The sequence below is a fragment of the Oncorhynchus keta genome, chromosome 16 (genome assembly GCF_023373465.1).
Source record: "Oncorhynchus keta strain PuntledgeMale-10-30-2019 chromosome 16, Oket_V2, whole genome shotgun sequence".
Lineage (NCBI taxonomy): Eukaryota > Metazoa > Chordata > Actinopteri > Salmoniformes > Salmonidae > Oncorhynchus > Oncorhynchus keta.
Genome location: NC_068436.1, coordinates 18,636,287 through 18,656,356, shown reverse-complemented (window position 1 = coordinate 18,656,356; position 20,070 = coordinate 18,636,287). Strand labels below are relative to the sequence as shown.

Sequence of the window (20,070 nt, the reverse complement as noted above, 5' to 3'; positions counted from 1 at the left end):
CCTCTGTCTGTCTCCCTCCCTCTCTCCGTCCATTCCCTGTCTCCCTCCCTCTCTCCATCCATTCCCTGTCTCCCTCCCTCTCTCCGTCCATTCCCTGTCTCCCTCCCTCTCTCCATCCATTCCCTGTCTCCCTCCCTCTCTCCATCCATTCCCTGTCTCCCTCCCTCTCTCCGTCCATTCCCTGTCTCCCTCCCTCTCTCCGTCCATTCCCTGTCTCCCTCCCTCTCTCCGTCCATTCCCTGTCTCCCTCCCTCTCTCCGTCCATTCCCTGTCTCCCTCCCTCTCTCCATCCATTCCCTGTCTCCCTCCCTCTCTCCATCCATTCCCTGTCTCCCTCCCTCTCTCCATCCATTCCCTGTCTCCCTCCCTCTCTCCATCCATTCCCTGTCTCCCTCCCTCTCTCCATCCATTCCCTGTCTCCCTCCCTCTCTCCATCCATTCCCTGTCTCCCTCCCTCTCTCCATCCATTCCCTGTCTCCCTCCCTCTCTCCATCCATTCCCTGTCTCCCTCCCTCCCTCTCTCCATCCATTCCCTGTCTCCCTCCCTCTCTCCGTTCATTCCCTGTCTCCCTCCCTCTCTCCATCCATTCCCTGTCTCCCTCCCTCTCTCCATTCATTCCCTGTCTCCCTCCCTCTCTCCATCCATTCCCTGTCTCCCTCCCTCTCTCCGTCCATTCCCTGTCTCCCTCCCTCTCTCCATCCATTCCCTGTCTCCCTCCCTCTCTCCGTCCATTCCCTGTCTCCCTCCCTCTCTCCGTTCATTCCCTGTCTCCCTCCCTCTCTCCATCCATTCCCTGTCTCCCTCCCTTTCTCCATCCATTCCCTGTCTCCCTCCCTCTCTCCATCCATTCCCTGTCTCCCTCCCTCTCTCCATCCATTCCCTGTCTCCCTCCCTCTCTCCGTCCATTCCCTGTCTCCCTCCCTCTCTCCATCCATTCCCTGTCTCCCTCCCTCTCTCCGTCCATTCCCTGTCTCCCTCCCTCTCTCCATCCATTCCCTGTCTCCCTCCCTCTCTCCGTCCATTCCCTGTCTCCCTCCCTCTCCCCGTCCATTCCCTGTCTCCCTCCCTCTCTCCATCCATTCCCTGTCTCCCTCCCTCTCTCCGTCCATTCCCTGTCTCCATCCCTCTCTCCATTCATTCCCTGTCTCCCTCCCTCTCTCCATCCATTCCCTGTCTCCCTCCCTCTCTCCGTCCATTCCCTGTCTCCATCCCTCTCTCCATTCATTCCCTGTCTCCCTCCCTCTCTCCATCCGTTCCTTGTTTATCTTGGTCCATCTGCCATCTCCTGCTATCTCCCTCCCTCCCTCCCTCTAGGTGGGGTGAAGGTGACGTGTGAGTACACCACCCACCAGGAGGGGGTGCTGCAGGAGGAGCTGACCCTGGTCAGCCGGGGGAAGAAGGACCAACGTTTGCGGGTCAGACTACAGGCCCGGGTCATGGGTGAGTTACTCCTGTGTGCTTGGTCATGTGTGGACACAGTCATACACACAGAAACACACACAGTGACACACATACTGATCATCTGGGCAGTAACCCTGTGTTAATAGGGGAAATATCTGCAGTTAGTTACCACTTACTTATGGTATTTAGAGTAAGGCATACTGCTGAGTTAAATGCTATTATGCAACAGATGTACTATGTATGGCCTGTCAGTGTTAAAGGGTGGACAGCACCCTCTGGTGGACTAAGAGGTCTCTGCAACTTCCTCTACATCACACACTCACTATGATCCTTTACTCAGCAAAATAACAGTGACTCTTCCGCTCTCTTTCTCAATCTCCCTCCCTCTCTCTTTCTCTCTCTCGCCCTATCTCTTACCCACCAACCCAATCTACCCCACCCTCTCCCTCCTTCCTTCCCTCTCTTTTCCCTATCTCTCCCTCCATCCCCTTCTCCCTCTCTCTGTAGATCGTCACCATGGTACTCCTCTGCTGCTGGAGGGGGTGCGGTGTCTGGGGACGGAGAAAGAAAAAAGGAAATGAGCCGTCTGTCCCTTTATATCTTCCCCCTCCTGTTGAGACCAGCCATCGTCTGTCCCTTTATATCTTCCCCCTCCTGTTGAGACCAGCCATCGTCCGTCCCTTTATATCTTCCCCCTCCTGTTGAGACCAGCCATCGTCCGTCCCTTTATATCTTCCCCCTCCTGTTGAGACCAGCCATCGTCCGTCCCTTTATATCTTCCCCCTCCTGTTGAGACCAGCCATCGTCCGTCCCTTTATATCTTCCCCCTCCTGTTGAGACCAGCCATCGTCCGTCCCTTTATATCTTCCCCCTCCTGTTGAGACCAGCCATCGTCCGTCCCTTTATATCTTTTCCCTCCTGTAGAGACCAGCCATCGTCCGTCCCTTTATATCTTTTCCCTCCTGTAGATACCAGCCATCGTCCGTCCCTTTATATCTTACTCCTTTTGTAGAGACCAGCCATCATCCGTCCATTTATATCTTCCCCCTCCTGTAGAGACCAGGCATCGTCCGTCCCTTTATATCTTACTCCTCCTGTAGAGACCAGCCATCGTCCATTTATATCTTCCCACCCCCTCCTGTAGAGACCAGCTGTCGTAGTGGAACAAAACCAGCACTTACCTGCACTTAGCCACACACATGCATGCACCCGTAGTGGCACACACACACCTGAGGAGGCTGATGGGAGGTGCTATAGGGACGGCTTAGTGTAAAGACTGGAATGGAACATGTGGAACAGTATCAAACATATAGACACCACGTTTGACTCCGTTCCATGAATTCCATTCCAGCCATTACAATGAGCCCATGTAACGGATGTGAAACGGCTAGCTTAGTTAGCGGTGTGCGCTAAATAGCGTTTCAATCGGTTACGTCACTTGCTCTGAGACCTTGAAGTACTAGTTCCCCTTGCTCTGCAAGAGCCGCGGCTTTTGTGGAGCGATGGGTAACGATGCTTCGAGGGTGACTGTTGTCGTTGTGCGCAGAAGGTCCCTGGTTCGCGCCCGGGTATGGGCGAGGGGACTGTTTAAAATTATACTGTTACACCCATCCTCCTATAGCTCCTCCCACCAGCCTCCTCTGACACACAAACACACACACACACAAACGTTTTTTTTGTGATTAGCCCTGTAATGAAGACCAAGGTGTCCATGATCACTTATAGTTCCCCAAATGTAAAATGACACATTCCTCAGTGAGGGAGCCAATGTGTTTCAACATCCACTGTAGGTCCATTATATAACCAGGCACTGCAGCTCCTTTGTTTCTCGTCCCTTCTGTCGTTCTGCAACAAGAGCCAAGCGTCAACCAGCCTTAAACGATCAGAAAGAATATTTACATTTAAATTATGCACGTCAATATAACCTGTCATTGTATTATGATTTACACTGAGTGGACAAAACAGTAAGAACACCTTCCTAATATTGAGTTACACCCCCCCCATTCACCCTCTAAATGTCACACATACACAATCCATGTCTCAATTCTCTCAAGGCTTAAAAACCCCTCTTTAGCCTGTCTACTCCCCTTCATGTACACCGATTTGAAGTGTATTTAACAGATGACATCAATAAGGGATCATAGATTTCACTTGGATTCACCTGGTCAGGCTGTCATGGAAAGAGAAGGTGTTCTTAATGTTTTGTCCACTCGTTGTACAGTATGTGTTCTGTGTGAGCGCCACCTTTCACCAACTATGTAAGAGTATGCCTTTTAGTCTCTGTATTGTACTAGATTCTCCTCTATCTCTGTCAGTAAATAAAATATCATGTCAACCGTTAACCTGTAGATATACACTATTGTTTTTCAGTGTTCTGCAATTCATTGTGTCCTACAGGATCCATATCATTTTCTTTGACTCATGATAAGGTATATTATATATATATATATATACATTGTGGTTGTTGAAGACTAGCGGTGGTGTATAGACGACTGCCACCAGATAATGTAATGGAGATGGTGTCGGAGAGGGCAGAAACACTGGCATCGAGCCAGCACAGAACTGGTCCACTGGCTCCATTCCCAGACTCTTTGCCTTCATAAAACAACGAGACAGTCGAGCTGAGAGGTGAAGACGGGTAGAAAACACAAACCACACTTCATAGAAGAAGCTCCTCTAACTGCTTTTCTTTCTTATTTTATCTTACCGGAGTCAATAGGTTTTGCATTCTACTTCCTAACATATTTTAGTCCAAGATACAAGTATCTGAAATATATATCCAAAGCTACCTCCCACAAACCCTGACCCTGCCCTTTGGTTTCCTTATATGGAGATCATGGGTAGGTCTAAAGTATGATCAGATATCAGCCTCCACACCTCTTCAGACACAGGCTAAGGATCTACTAGCTGTGAGCTACTAAATAGACCATGTTTCTCCTGTATTAGTAGCTTCTGGGGTTAAATTCGGCACCTCCTAGGTGCGGCCCAGAATACGTGACGAGTTTAGTGGTTCATTGTCAAGAATACAGTGGGGAAACGGTTACTGATATTTCTGTGGCTGCACAGGATCTAAGAGCACACCTTTCAAACTGTGCAGATATGAGTGAAGTTAGGACTCTGAGTGGTAAGGTTCTGTTTAAAGTCTTGGATATATTCTGTTATTGTCTACACAAATGCTTTCTAAACTAACAATACTGCTGTAATTAGTCTAATTATTACAAATGAATGCAGCCTAATTACGTTGGGCTCGTTATAATAATAATAATAATAATCGTACTGATTATTTCTCATGCAATAACTGAGATTCTGAATGTATAAATCAGACATACTCCGTGGGTGACGAAGGTCCAAGTTTACTCAATAGCGTACTGAAATCAAATGGCTCCCGAGGGAAAATCTTATTTGATGTAGCAAGTCTACAGTACACAGTTACAGTACACTCCCTGGTAAATTATGTGCCTCTGGAATGCAGAAACACAAGTTTTCATTCAGTCTACTCCATGTTCGATGAGGCGATAGGCAATGAATAGGTTTGTTTGCTTTTCATGGTAATGTTTGGGAAGTAAGCCGTTGTCAAATAACCATGACACTCTATTCAAATCACAAGTTCATATGAGAAGCTGAAGGTCCGGGTAAGTATGACTGTCAAATGAAATGTACTGCATGTGCAACCACTGCTGAGTCATCGAGGGGAGGTGTCTGATCTTGTATCCCTGGACCATAGGAGAGAGTAACCAGGTGACCTTTATCCTCTTTGGCTATTGTAGAAACTGTATCTTTCTACTGCATGGGAATGCACAGTCTGCCTATTGAAGGTGACACAATATGATACGCCTTTTCTACAAACAACATAACTACCACGTTTGGGAACCAATACATTTTCTATGAGAGTTTCCCAAGTGGTTTCTATACAGAGGAGAGGTATTAGTCTGTTGTGGTCATATAGGAATGTGTGTTTACTAGACCTGTTTCTCTATGATTTGGACAAGAAGTCCGGTACATTGCTTCTGCTTGTTTCAATGCTGAGAGTTTCAGAAAGGGAATGAAGTTAGCGGGAGATTTTGATACACGGTTAAAGAGCATTTGACATTTGAGTCATTTATCAGATGCTCTTATCCAGAGCGACTTACAGTTAGTTAGTGCATTCATCTTATTAAGACAGCAAGGTGAGACAACCACATATCACAGTCACAGTAAATACACTTATCCTCAATAAAGAAGTTACTGCTAAAGAGCGGTTTTTCGGATCTTTCCTCTCACCCCTCTCGCTTCGTTTTCTTTGTCAGGAACCTGAATGCTGGTGTGGAGACAGGATGAGTGACAACACTGTATCGCCTGAGGGTGCAGAGAGTGGGAAGAGTGAACATGTCCGCCAATGGCTGCATAGTAGTCCCACCGCCCCACAGGAGTATAATGAGGACGTTGCAGGGTCAAGTCTTCTCTGCCCTGGTAAACAGGGCTTGGTGGCCCAGGAGGAGAGAGCAGAGTCACCTAGCTGTCTGTCAATGAAGAGTGATCACTCAATGGGTCAGCCAATCAACTTCCACCGAGGACATGGCACAAGAGACAAAAGGTTTGGGCCTGTATTCACAGTCTCAGAGTAGGAGTGCTGCTATAGGATCAGCTTTGCCTTTTAGATCATAGTGAATAATATTATATGGACAGAGGGGAACTGATCCTCAATCAACGCTACTACTCTGAGACACTTTAGGCCTTTTCGCACTGCAATGTTCTTAGCCCTGGGCTAAGACTGGCCCTGGGCTAACTTATCCTGTGTTCACACTAACATGTGTTAATCCTGGGCTAAAATATCCTGGGGACAGTGGGGGAGCAGACCGTTTTTGTTAGCCATAGCAACTAATGTTTTCGCACCGATGAAAGTATGTTTTTGTTACTGTAATTTAATTATGCCAATGTGCTTTCATCAATTGAAAACCCTTAATCTATTTGATGAGAATTTCTAAGATTTCTTGTTTGCATAAAATAGACAGTCTTTCAATAATAGGTAATAGAATTTATTCTCGGAGCGCGCTCCCACTTAATCACAAACAGTTTATATACAGATCATGACGTCATTTCATTGCTTTAACAGAATCCCCTCCTCTCGACCGGGACAAAGTGAGGTGAAAGTTCATTCTAACTTACTAACACACTCCCAGATAACTTTTGACCACTCAACATTATCGATCACCACTGAACTGACAGTTTTAATTAACAGAAAACCTAGGAATGCACTCACTGCCTTTTCTAAATACCCCAGAGCTAAGTTTCTGTAGGGTCACCCATAGGCTAACGAACTTATCGGTTTCCACAGTCCACAACCCATTCGTTTCTTCCTATTTGGAATGGTGTTCATTAACTTTAATTACTCCTTGTCTGTGTCTCACAATCCCTTCTTATGAACTCATATTGTTAATCAGATATAATAAAACAGAGTATAAGTTTACTTAGTTACAATTCTATTTAAAATGGGGATATTGTTTATTCATTTATCCATAATAAATCCAACAGTTGTTTTGTCAGGTTTTTGTCCTCAGATGGAAGGATGAAATAGTATAAATGTACTTATTAAAATAGGGTGCAGAACTCATCACAAACATATGAAAATTAAGTGAAAATGCAGCTATTGTGTTTGGACAGTGAAATATTCTATGCGTTTTTCTTGACCCCCGTTTCACACGGGCTATTTTGGCACCGGGTTTCTGGGTCTAGTCCTACAAAGTTGGACCTAACCCTGCTCCGGAGCAAGGCCAGCTAGCCCTGGGCTAAGGTTGGTGCTAGAATGTGTAAGTGTGAAGACTTGCATAGCCCTAGGCTAAAATCTCAATAAACCCAGGGATAAGGAGACTCGTGCAGTGTGAAGACTTGCATAGCCCTAGGCTAAAATCTCAATAAACCCAGGGATAAGGAGACTCGTGCAGTGTGAAGACTTGCATAGCCCTAGGCTAAAATCTCAATAAACCCAGGGATACGGAGACTCGTGCAGTGTGAAGACTTGCATAGCCCTAGGCTAAAATCTCAATAAACCCAGGGATAAGGAGACTCGTGCAGTGTGAAGACTTGCATAGCCCTAGGCTAAAATCTCAATAAACCCAGGGATAAGGAGACTCGTGCAGTGTGAAGACTTGCATAGCCCTAGGCTAAAATCTCAATAAACCCAGGGATACGGAGACTCGTGCAGTGTGAAGACTTGCATAGCCCTAGGCTAAAATCTCAATAAACCCAGGGATACGGAGACTCGTGCAGTGTGAAGACTTGCATAGCCCTAGGCTAAAATCTCAATAAACCCAGGGATAAGGAGACTCATGCAGTGTGAAGACTTGCATAGCCCTAGGCTAAAATCTCAATAAACCCAGGGATAAGGAGACTCGTGCAGTGTGAAGACTTGCATAGCCCTAGGCTAAAATCTCAATAAACCCAGGGATACGGAGACTCGTGCAGTGTGAACACTTGCATAGCCCTAGGCTAAAATCTCAATAAACCCAGGGATAAGGAGACTCGTGCAGTGTGAAGACTTGCATAGCCCTAGGCTAAAATCTCAATAAACCCAGGGATAAGGAGACTCGTGCAGTGTGAAGACTTGCATAGCCCTAGGCTAAAATCTCAATAAACCCAGGGATACGGAGACTCGTGCAGTGTGAACACTTGCATAGCCCTAGGCTAAAATCTCAATAAACCCAGGGATACGGAGACTTGTGCAGTGTGAACACTTGCATAGCCCTAGGCTAAAATCTCAATAAACCCAGGGATAAGGAGACTCGTGCAGTGTGAACACTTGCATAGCCCTAGGCTAAAATCTCAATAAACCCAGGGATAAGGAGACTCGTGCAGTGTGAAGACTTGCATAGCCCTAGGCTAAAATCTCAATAAACCCAGGGATAAGGAGACTCGTGCAGTGTGAAGACTTGCATAGCCCTAGGCTAAAATCTCAATAAACCCAGGGATACGGAGACTTGTGCAGTGTGAAGACTTGCATAGCCCTAGGCTAAAATCTCAATAAACCCAGGGATAAGGAGACTCGTGCAGTGTGAAGATTTGCATAGCCCTAGGCTAAAATCTCAATAAACCCAGGGATACGGAGACTTGTGCAGTGTGAAGACTTGCATAGCCCTAGGCTAAAATCTCAATAAACCCAGGGATACGGAGACTCGTGCAGTGTGAACACTTGCATAGCCCTAGGCTAAAATCTCAATAAACCCAGGGATAAGGAGACTCGTGCAGTGTGAAGACTTGCATAGCCCTAGGCTAAAATCTCAATAAACCCAGGGATACGGAGACTCGTGCAGTGTGAAGACTTGCATAGCCCTAGGCTAAAATCTCAATAAACCCAGGGATACGGAGACTCGTGCAGTGTGAAGACTTGCATAGCCCTAGGCTAAAATCTCAATAAACCCAGGGATAAGGAGACTCGTGCAGTGTGAAGACTTGCATAGCCCTAGGCTAAAATCTCAATAAACCCAGGGATACGGAGACTCGTGCAGTGTGAAGACTTGCATAGCCCTAGGCTAAAATCTCAATAAACCCAGGGATACGGAGACTCGTGCAGTGTGAAGACTTGCATAGCCCTAGGCTAAAATCTCAATAAACCCAGGGATACGGAGACTCGTGCAGTGTGAAGACTTGCATAGCCCTAGGCTAAAATCTCAATAAACCCAGGGATACGGAGACTCGTGCAGTGTGAAGACTTGCATAGCCCTAGGCTAAAATCTCAATAAACCCAGGGATAAGGATACTCGTGCAGTGTGAAGACTTGCATAGCCCTAGGCTAAAATCTCAATAAACCCAGGGATAAGGAGACTCGTGCAGTGTGAACACTTGCATAGCCCTAGGCTAAAATCTCAATAAACCCAGGGATAAGGAGACTCGTGCAGTGTGAAGACTTGCATAGCCCTAGGCTAAAATCTCAATAAACCCAGGGATACGGAGACTCGTGCAGTGTGAACACTTGCATAGCCCTAGGCTAAAATCTCAATAAACCCAGGGATAAGGAGACTCGTGCAGTGTGAACACTTGCATAGCCCTAGGCTAAAATCTCAATAAACCCAGGGATAAGGAGACTCGTGCAGTGTGAAGACTTGCATAGCCCTAGGCTAAAATCTCAATAAACCCAGGGATAAGGAGACTCGTTCAGTGTGAAGACTTGCATAGCCCTAGGCTAAAATCTCAATAAACCCAGGGATAAGGAGACTCGTGCAGTGTGAAGACTTGCATAGCCCTAGGCTAAAATCTCAATAAACCCAGGGATAAGGAGACTCGTGCAGTGTGAAGACTTGCATAGCCCTAGGCTAAAATCTCAATAAACCCAGGGATACGGAGACTCGTGCAGTGTGAAGACTTGCATAGCCCTAGGCTAAAATCTCAATAAACCCAGGGATACGGAGACTCGTGCAGTGTGAAGACTTGCATAGCCCTAGGCTAAAATCTCAATAAACCCAGGGATACGGAGACTCGTGCAGTGTGAAGACTTGCATAGCCCTAGGCTAAAATCTCAATAAACCCAGGGATACGGAGACTCGTGCAGTGTGAAGACTTGCATAGCCCTAGGCTAAAATCTCAATAAACCCAGGGATAAGGAGACTCGTGCAGTGTGAAGACTTGCATAGCCCTAGGCTAAAATCTCAATAAACCCAGGGATAAGGAGACTCGTGCAGTGTGAAGACTTGCATAGCCCTAGGCTAAAATCTCAATAAACCCAGGGATAAGGAGACTCGTGCAGTGTGAAGACTTGCATAGCCCTAGGCTAAAATCTCAATAAACCCAGGGATACGGAGACTCGTGCAGTGTGAAGACTTGCATAGCCCTAGGCTAAAATCTCAATAAACCCAGGGATACGGAGACTCGTGCAGTGTGAAGACTTGCATAGCCCTAGGCTAAAATCTCAATAAACCCAGGGATACGGAGACTCGTGCAGTGTGAACACTTGCATAGCCCTAGGCTAAAATCTCAATAAACCCAGGGATAAGGAGACTCGTGCAGTGTGAAGACTTGCATAGCCCTAGGCTAAAATCTCAATAAACCCAGGGATAAGGAGACTCGTGCAGTGTGAAGACTTGCATAGCCCTAGGCTAAAATCTCAATAAACCCAGGGATAAGGAGACTCGTGCAGTGTGAAGACTTGCATAGCCCTAGGCTAAAATCTCAATAAACCCAGGGATAAGGAGACTCGTGCAGTGTGAACACTGCATGTGGATGAATATGGGTCCCGATTTCCAACTGTCTTTACAAGCTATGTTATAGGGTTAGGGTACTGACTGTATATTTCACAGGGAGGGTGCAGAGTCACCTACATCCAGCTGTGTGTCAATGAGGAGTGACCGCTCAATGGATCCACCGATAAACTACAAGAGAGAGTTTATTCCCAATCGCAGGTAATTTATGATTTTCATAATGAGGACGTTGCAATGTGTCAATACGTCCAACAATCAACAAAAGACAAAAGGTCTGGGCCCGTTTTCACAGTCTCAGAGTAGGAGTATTGATAAGTATCAGTTTTGATTAGCATCAGTACTGATTAGCTTCAGTTTTGATTAGCATCGGTTATGATTAGCATCAGTACTGATTAGCATCAGTTTTGATTAGCATCAGTACTGATTAGCATCAGTTTTGATTAGCATCAGTTTTGATTAGCTTCAGTTTTGATTAGCATCGGTTATGATTAGCATCAGTACTGATTAGCATCAGTTTTGATTAGCATCAGTTTTGATTAGCTTCAGTTTTGATTAGCATCGGTTATGATTAGCATCAGTACTGATTAGCATCAGTTTTGATTAGCATCAGTTTTGATTAGCTTTGATGTAGGTTGACTGACCGAAAGCTCAGCCACAATTAAATAAATAGATTTTCATCTGTCTGGAAATGTGCAGCGACTTTTTCCTGTTTCTCCAGTTTAGCATTTTGACTCCAGCACCCTCACTAAATTGGTTTGGGTGTGTGGTAGATTCTGCCTATTATCTATCAGATCATAATGATCTAGGGGGACTTGATCCTAGATCATCACTCCTACTTGGAGACACTTTGAATGTGATTTCTAATAGACATCTTGCAGATCGGTAAAAGCGACTGTACATCATGAGCATAGGATTGATTAAAAACACACCTCAATTAATTTTTTTGCAGGGAGGGAGCAGACTCACCTACGCCCAGCTATCTGTCAATGAAGAGTGACCAGTCAATGGGTCCATCTTCAAGGTAATTTATGATTTTAATTAATAGATGATTTAAAAAAAATAAAGTATCTAAAGTGTGTCATGTGGGAATTCATTACTATAAAAAAATCAACTAAATTAAAATACACAATACCTAAAAAAACACATTTGAGGTGATCCAAAACATCAATTTGTTTAATTTCAAATGAATGTATTTCCACCTAATGTATTTCCACCAATTGTAGGATGATGACATCAGACACAACACAACTGTCCATTGGTGGAGTGCATGCAACAATGGTATGTTTGCAAGTTTTAAGCTGAAACTCTATGTATGCATAGTAAATGTATATTCAGTGGATTGTTCTTAGTTTCAATAATAATAAGCAATAGGCATTGGTGATTTGGCAAATAAAAAATATCAACTATATGTGCAGGTACAGTAACCGTTAATTGGTATAAAAAGAAATACAACTGCCTATGTTTTTATTTCTTGGGTTCTCAGCATACTGAACATCATGGCATGAACAGAGTCAGCAACCTCAGAGAATTCCCACAGAGAATCGAAGACTGGACGAAGGAGCATGTGAAAGAGTGGCTAATTAGTAGCCTCAAACTCCCTGAGGTCGCAACAAAACTTTATGAACAGGACGTGTCAGGAGCTAGCCTGGTTTGCATTGAGAAACAGGACTTGACTGATTTCGGTGTTAAGTTTGGGCCTGCGATTCAAATCATAAAAAATGTAGAGATACTGAGAAACGACTTGGAGAGTGTAGGGAGAAGCATGAGATCCCCTGAGAGTGACCCCTTCAGAAGACAGGAGAGATTTAGATTTAGGGCCATACCAGAAGCTAGGATGGGGTCACATGAGGAAACTCTGGATTCTGACAGTGTGAAATCGGAGTCGGTGACTCCAAGTCTAAGCTCATCATGGACATCAGTGGAAGAACTGAGACATTCTGGTTCAGATGTTGCATCCCCCATTCTACTGCCAATGGTAGAGTCGGAATCCATTCCAGCTTATGGAAATATGGAGGACAATACGAGACAAAGTGAGACGTCCATCTCATCATTTGACCACTTAAGAGAAACTGCTCCAAATCTGGAGAAGAGAATATGTCCCCCACGTCCCTTTGACAAAAACGACCTATCGTTCACATACATACAAAATGATACCCTCCCCCCTGAATCCGGTCCAAGCAATCTCATTGACCCGGTACATGAGTACAAGCTCCTGCCAAGCACAGAGGAAGCCAGTGAGATAGATATTCTGGAAAAGTTCAGCAATGAAGTGTTTAGTTTTTCCGCAGCCTGCATGAACTCTCGCACCAATGGGACCATTCATTTTGGGGTGACAGGCGGGCCCGGACACATGCATGGACAGGTGATTGGGCAAAACTTGCCATCATTCAATATGTATACAGACAGGTTTGACATGCATCTCAAGGAACACTTTGGAGAAGAAAGAAATATCGCCAGAGCATGCATCAGACCTCCAAAATTCTTTCAGGTTCAACGTCTAGATGGCGCGACTTCAGACAAGTGGGTGATAGAAGTTGATGTTGTCCCAAGTTATTCACAGACTCAAGAGAAGCTTTTCTATACCTCAATAATATCTGAACAAAATGGAGAAGAATACAAAACTGAATGTCTATTTATTCGACAAGGTCCAAAGAGCATCAACATTCTTGCAGACAATAATCCCAGAAGTCTACAGGAGAAGATGAGAGGTTTGACAGAGGAAGTCAAATGTTGGTCATCAGCACGTAAGTCAAAAGAGGAGAGCAACTGTCAGCAGATAACCCAAAACCAAAACCACCAAGGTCAGAGGCTAAAACAATTGATAACTCATGGGAGAGACACACTTGAAAGCTCATTGCAAGTTATAGTTGTCACAAACAAGTGCCACCCCAGTCGACATGAACATTTGGGTTTTTTGAAAGAGATGAAGTTGTTTGCAGTGCTCGAGTTTGACCCAGAATCTGACATGAACGGGACATGCAGTTTCTACAGAACAGATCGCATAGCGAATCTTCATTACCCTCGAATGTACAATACTAATGACAATGTCTCCACTGTTATCGGAAAGCTGAACTTGTTTAAGCAGACAAGCTGGGTCTTTTGTAATGGTCGAGCAAATGAGGTCAGTGAAGCAGACAGACCTTTCAGTACCAGTGAATGGCTGAAGAAACGTGCTGGAGAAATCAGCGATATGGTTTCATTTCTCTGCAATCCAGACGTCTTGTCGAAAGACAGATTACTTGTGGTGTTCATGCTTCACTCAGGAGTCACTGACATCTCAAGCCCTATACTTGAGGCCTTTTGTGCCATCTATCGCACTCTTGAGGGTGAGGATAATATGCTCTGCATATGCAAAGATTCAAATGTATTCAGTCAATGGAGAGACATGATAAACACTCGCTGCAAAGTGGATATTACTAGTAAATGTATCTACGAATTGAGCCTGACTGAAATCGACTGCACCATCAGGAAAATCAAAGAACCCCAGACACGGTCCTCTAGGAGATATCTGCCATCTTCTGGCTCCAGTTCAGTCCTCCTGACACAAAAAGACGAAGAGCTGATGACCGTACTTGATATACTGAGTGAAAATGAATGTGAGAACACTGAAATTGAAACCAAAGACACTTTTGAGGAATTCAAGACCAACACGGAGGAGGACTTTTACAGAGGCGGACAAGTGACTTGGTGGAACTTCTACTTGTCCGAGAGGCCAGGTTGTCTGCCATTCATCAAACGTGACAAGTATGAGGATCTTCACAACCTGATCACACCTACAGAGGGGTACACATCACCATGCATAATAATAAACCTCTTCCATCATCCAGGATGTGGTGGAACAACACTGGCCATGCACGTGTTGTGGAACTTGAGATGTAAATTCAGATGTGCCGTTCTGAAAAACACCACAGCACAGAACAGTGAGATCGCAGTCCAAGTCACACACCTGCTGACCTGTGGCAAAGAGAAGCAGTTGAGTTATTCTCCTGTTCTACTCTTGGTGGACAACTGGGAGGACGTTGAAGACCTACAGAGATGCATACTAAGTGCAGCCAACGAGAAGAAGAAACCTGACACTCTGATGGTCATCATACTGAACTGTGAGAGATCCCAGATTCCTGCAGAGAGCTCCAGAAACAGCCGACTTGACAATGTGTTCATGCTCAACAAGCTCTCCACCAAAGAGCAGAGCTTCTTTGAGGTGAAACTGAAAGAGCTCGAAGGTCACCATCAAAAACCTGAAACGTTCTACGCCTTCATGATCATGACAAACAATTTCAGTGAGAAGTACATCAAGAATCTGGTGTGCAACACCCTGAAAGACCTTGACACCTCCAGAAAAGAAGGACAGCTATTTTCACTCTTAGCTTTGCTAAATACATATGTGAACGGCTCCTACATGGCCCTGTCCCTATGTGAGGATTTTGTGGGGATTAGGAATGCTCTGTGGGGAAAAGAGACACTTGAGGACAAAATGAACCCATACTCCACGCTACTGATGCGCTTCAACATTGAAGAGCATGGCACTTATCAGGCAGTTCGGTTTCTACACCAAATGATTGCAAGTAATTGCCTCAAAGTCCTCACCGGAAAGCACAAGCTTCAACTGGGGGAAATAACAACCAGTCTGTTACACTGTGACTTGCTGTACAAATCTGGCATGGGTAAGGACATCCTGGTTCAAAACATCCAAAGTATGCTGATCACGCGGCAACGAAAGGAACTTGGACATGACAAAGATACACTGTTCTCTCCTTTGATTGAAGACATACAGACGGATGAGGGAATCAGCCAAATCAAAGAAGTTCTTGTAAGAGCAACAATGAGATTTGACAAAAACGCAACTCTGCCACAAGCTTTGGCAAGGCATTTCTATCTGAAAGAGAAGGATTATATATCTGCTCTGAAATGGGCCAAGGATGCACAGCAGAAAATGTACAATTCTTACATTGCAGACACATTGGGACAGGTGTACAAAAGCCACCTGAAATATGAAATTGAACGTGCTGAGGAGCTCACTCCAGAAGGGTTAGACAAATGCCTAAAATTAGCATTTCAGGCCACCAAAGCATTCAGAGATTCACAGGAACTCGCAAAGAAGGATGAGCCAATGGATTCCCTTGATCTGCCCAACAGAAAGAGGCAACGAACCTACAACACATCTGGGTATGTCGGTGAAATGGAAGTTTCAATGATTGTTTTTGATATCATCAAAGATATTCCTTTCTTCAACAAAAGTGACGCACTCCAGCGAGACAAAATGCTGCAGTTCCTCAAAAACCACTTGCCAGTGAGTGATTTTCATGAAACAACAAACAGTACAAATGATCAATTCCTTGCTGTTCTGTCAGACCACGAGAAATTCCTGGTCTCTTTGAAGCCACGGCTGAAGGAGATGTTCAGTTTTTTTGAGAACTACTTCACATACCTGAAGCCAAGGTCAATTGAGAAGGAGACAGCAGAGGACAGAAACAAACGGAAAGTATCAGAGCTCTTCAAGAAGTACATTCACATCTTCTGTTCCTCGGGAGAAGAGAGAGCCTCTGAAAGGGCCAGTAAACCAAAACTGAGTCTCCGGCAGGAGATAGAGGAGCAGCGAAACTATTTGGAGCAAAAGCGAGCAGATTCATTTGCTGGTCTTCTCCAGTATCTGAATGAGAAGAATGGGAATCAAATTGAATTAATTCTGAAGAAATGGCAGTTCATTGTTCAAAATTCTACACGGAAACTCATGGCTGACCGGATCAATTTCATCCTTGCAAACGTTGTTCTTCACTGCATTAAGCAAAGCTCAACATTGCTGAAGAGGTACGAGGAGCTGGTCTCCCTTCTCAACGAGGCACTGCAAGAAGAGGGAACCCATTCAAACTGCACAGAGCTGTACTACCTCTCAATGTTGCTGATGTGGCCAAGAAAGGACAACCTGCTTGAGAGCACCACAACGTTCAAAAACATTGGCACGTATGTCACTTCATCGAAAAAATCTTTCCATCGTCGCTTCTCCCACATGTTTCCGGCGAAGAGTTGCATCGCACATTTCTACCTCGGGAAATCAAGAGGACTGAGGAGAATCATTCACAAAGGTAGGCTTGATCAGTTGCTGTACAAAGAGGGACCCAAAACATCACACAAGAAGGCCTCATCCAAAGATAGACCCCCAAACCCGCATCAACTGTGGCAAAGTGGAGCAATATGGAGGGATCCTGAGATACAAAACCTGTTACAACGGGTCAAAGGGAAAACGGAAAACGGTGACATTTATGTTTACTACGGGGGCAATCTGAAAATCTCAGTGCGTCCAGTATACCTTGGTGGAGTCCGGAGTGGATGCAGTACGGAGGAGGTCTCCTTTTACCTTGGATTCACCATGGAGGGACCCGTCGCTTATGACATAAAGTATGAAAATGACCGGTAAACAGCTTACCATCAGGCAGACTGAGGAAGGGATGCAAGCGTTTGCACTTAGGGAAAGGTTTGACTGGGGTGAATGTCTGTGAACCAGGACAGAATCACATGAATTAAGATACCAGTGTGCTCTTGTCACTGTGTGAGGAAACCCAACCTCAACGACCTGGATATAATCAAAGCAGAGAGAACAGGTGTCGGGTGACATACAGCAATGAATCATTCATGCTTTTAGAGGTGAAACAATGACAATCATTCATGCTTTTAGAGGTGAAACAATGACAATCATTCATGCTTTTAGAGGTGAAACAATGACAATCATTCATGCTTTTAGAGGTGAAACAATGACAATCATTCATGCTTTTAGAGGTGAAACAATGACAATCATTCATGCTTTTAGAGGTGAAACAATGACAATCATTCATGCTTTTAGAGGTGAAACAATGACAATCATTCATGCTTTTAGAGGTGAAACAATGACAATCAATCTTGCATCAGAATGGATTGTAATGTCTCTAAGTCCCTGTAATTTTGTCTCTAAGTCCCTGTAATTTTGTCTCTTAAGTCCCTGTAATTTTGTATCTTAAGTCCCTGTAATTTTATCTTCAAGTCCCTCTAAATTGGGCTCTAAGTCCTTGTAATTTTGTCCCTAAGTCCCTGTCATTTTTCTCCAAGTCCCTCTAATTCTGTCTCTAAATCCCTGTAATTCTGTCTCTAAGTCCCTCTAATTGTAACATACAGTACTATACAGTAGCAGAACAATGAACAAGGATTGTAGACCTATAAACCATTTGCAACTATTCAATGTTTAAAACATGTTTTATGGTTTTGCATTGTGTTTATTGAAACTACAGAATGATTATTATGTTACAAGGCATATTGACTTTCTGCAAGTTATGTACCTTCAGTTGTTTGTGTAAATACATTCAATTGTGTGGTTATTTGAAATTATATGCTACATTATTTACAAGAGAAAAGAAATTAGGAGAAAACCTATTGTCAACGTTTGTTAATGGAATAAAGAGAATTGCATACTATATATATATATATATATAGTATATACCTGTATATATTTGAGGATATTATTTCACTTTTCAAATCAAATCAAATCGTATTGGTCACATACACATGTTTAGCAGATGTTATTGCGGGTGTAGCGAAATGCTTGTGCTTCTAGCTCCGACAGTGCAGTAACATCTAACAACATATACCCAAAACACACAAATCTTAAGTAAGGAATGGAATTAAGAATATATGCAGATATGGACGAGCGGTGTCAGAGCGGCATGGACTTAGATACAGTAGAAAAATATAGAATTAAGCAATAAGGCACGAGGGGGTGTGGTATATGACCAATATACCTCGGCCAATATACAATGTTGAACCTGGTAGTGTGCCAAATGAATATTCATAACCTACAGTAAAGCACTGTTTGATTATGTTGTTGTTGTTGTGTTTAATTTACCAGAAAATGTTTCATGTGCCACTGGCTTTTCTATATCTTACCATCTGCCAATGTTCAGCTGGAAAACTATACAAAATGGCCATCCCTGGAATATACTTTTCCTGATCAGTAGGAATGTTCTTTTTCAAATAGAAACACAGCAGGCAGATAGAGACTATCTATCATGATTTTATTAAGTTCCTACAAAAAAAAAAGGATTTTGCTCTGTTTTAGTCACTGAAATAGTTTTTCAGAATAACTGGTCTGACAGCACCCTCTACTGGGGACCAACACAAATCACACACTGTCAGTCTGGGGCCGATTACCTGTCAACAAGGTATTCTCGTGATTATTTTTTTTATACAATAGGGTCCCCCAAAGAAGGGTGTGAGGGGCTGATTGTGAGAATGTAGACTTTCTCTCAGTCAAGCTGTCCAATGCAATAACGGTTGTTGTAGACAACATGTAGTGTCCGTATCCTTGGGTACTTACTGTATCTGTCTGTCTGCCATTTTCTCACATTGCAACGTAATTAACTTCCAAAACCAATGTCCAGTAAAGGGTTCCCAAAACTATAGCCCAACAGACTTAGCTAGCTACTGCTACTCCTTTATAGCCGCAAGACAGCAAGCAAGATATAGTAATATGATGGATAGCTAAGAAATTAGGCTATTTACCGGATATCTAAATGAACGCAAACCAACGCATGGTTCGCTATTATGAAGGCATTTCTTTATGAAACAAAATTAATAGCAAAAGTTTGGTATGGCTTTATGCAATGGTTGCGTAAACCGCGCATAATGTTCTTCTTCATTTTTCCAATGTATTATAATTATAATATAACACAATACTCATGGTTAAACAACCTACAGTAAACTGTTACGTTCATGTACTGGTAATTTGAAGTAGCTCCCGTATGTCAGGATGGCCGAGCGGTCTAAGGCGCTGCGTTCAGGTCGCAGTCTCCCCTGGAGGCGTGGGTTCGAATCCCACTTCTGACATTACGTTTTGTAATGTAGATGCAATATGCCTTTCTTTGAAACATATTTATATTCAACAGGAAATGAATGTTAGAAAATGTTGTTCAGTCTTATAACACTTTGACCCAAAGATTAAAGGTACAGATGAACCATTTAACATCTTTAAGGTTTTTGTTTCCTTACATTGAAAGCAGTCTATGACTGTGAATGAGTCACTGCAATACATTCTATGATTTGGTAAACTAACCTCTGCACTGATTTTGCAACATGTATAAATGCAAAGAGAATAGTTAAGCATGGTGTTGTGCCAATAAATTATATATAGACTAGATGACATATAGGGGGCGCTGTGTTGAAGCCAACATGCCTCCATCTTGGCACTCCCCTTGTTTGTAATTAATATTTTGGAAGCTATAGAAATGCATTTATTAATGTCTACATTTGTTTTTGCCACATGTATTCTATTACAGACACCTAAATGCATACGTTACAATTATATTATGTGAGGTAAACATACATATAAAAAATCAATATATAAAAACATTTTCAAAAAATATATATTTATTATATTACTAATGTTACTATCCCCAGTACAACAACAAAAATACTTAAAAACATGTCATTTTGTCCTGAAACATTTAAAGCTGCAAAAGGTCACTTTTTTGGGTGACC

General features: G+C 43.7%; 2 protein-coding genes and 1 non-coding gene across 6 annotated transcripts in view; all 3 read left to right on the top strand.

Moving 5' to 3' along the window:
- The window catches only part of adissp (adipose secreted signaling protein), a 40,254-nt gene extending 36,510 nt beyond the window's left edge, over window positions 1–3,744 (top strand). For both annotated transcript variants that reach the window (XM_052464993.1, XM_052464992.1), the window contains 2 exons: window positions 1,316–1,441; window positions 1,910–3,744. In XM_052464993.1, the coding sequence (XP_052320953.1) occupies window positions 1,316–1,441; window positions 1,910–1,983 (200 nt within the window). In that variant the 3' untranslated portion in view covers window positions 1,984–3,744. The remainder of the gene's footprint in view (window positions 1–1,315; window positions 1,442–1,909) is intronic.
- A 536-nt stretch (window positions 3,745–4,280) lies between these two features.
- LOC118379330 (sterile alpha motif domain-containing protein 9-like) lies at window positions 4,281–18,413 on the top strand. Of its 3 annotated transcripts, XR_008065960.1 has the most exons (7): window positions 4,281–4,526; window positions 5,689–5,975; window positions 10,669–10,770; window positions 11,519–11,590; window positions 11,793–11,847; window positions 12,053–17,244; window positions 17,443–18,413. XR_008065960.1 is itself a non-coding variant. In XM_052464985.1 (6 exons), the coding sequence occupies exons 2-6, from the start codon at window positions 5,716–5,718 to the stop codon at window positions 16,982–16,984; spliced, it is 5,421 nt and encodes a 1,806-aa protein (XP_052320945.1). In that variant the 5' UTR covers window positions 4,281–4,526; window positions 5,689–5,715; the 3' UTR covers window positions 16,985–18,413. The 3 variants fall into 3 exon arrangements, 2 of the variants coding, with proteins under 2 accessions (XP_052320945.1, XP_052320946.1); XM_052464985.1 differs by having other exon boundaries at window positions 12,053–18,413; XM_052464986.1 differs by lacking the exon at window positions 10,669–10,770 and having other exon boundaries at window positions 12,053–18,413.
- A 923-nt stretch (window positions 18,414–19,336) lies between these two features.
- On the top strand, window positions 19,337–19,419 carry trnal-cag (transfer RNA leucine (anticodon CAG)). Its single transcript has one exon. It is a non-coding gene; the product is annotated as a tRNA-Leu (tRNA).
- The last annotated feature ends 651 nt before the right edge of the window (window positions 19,420–20,070 follow it).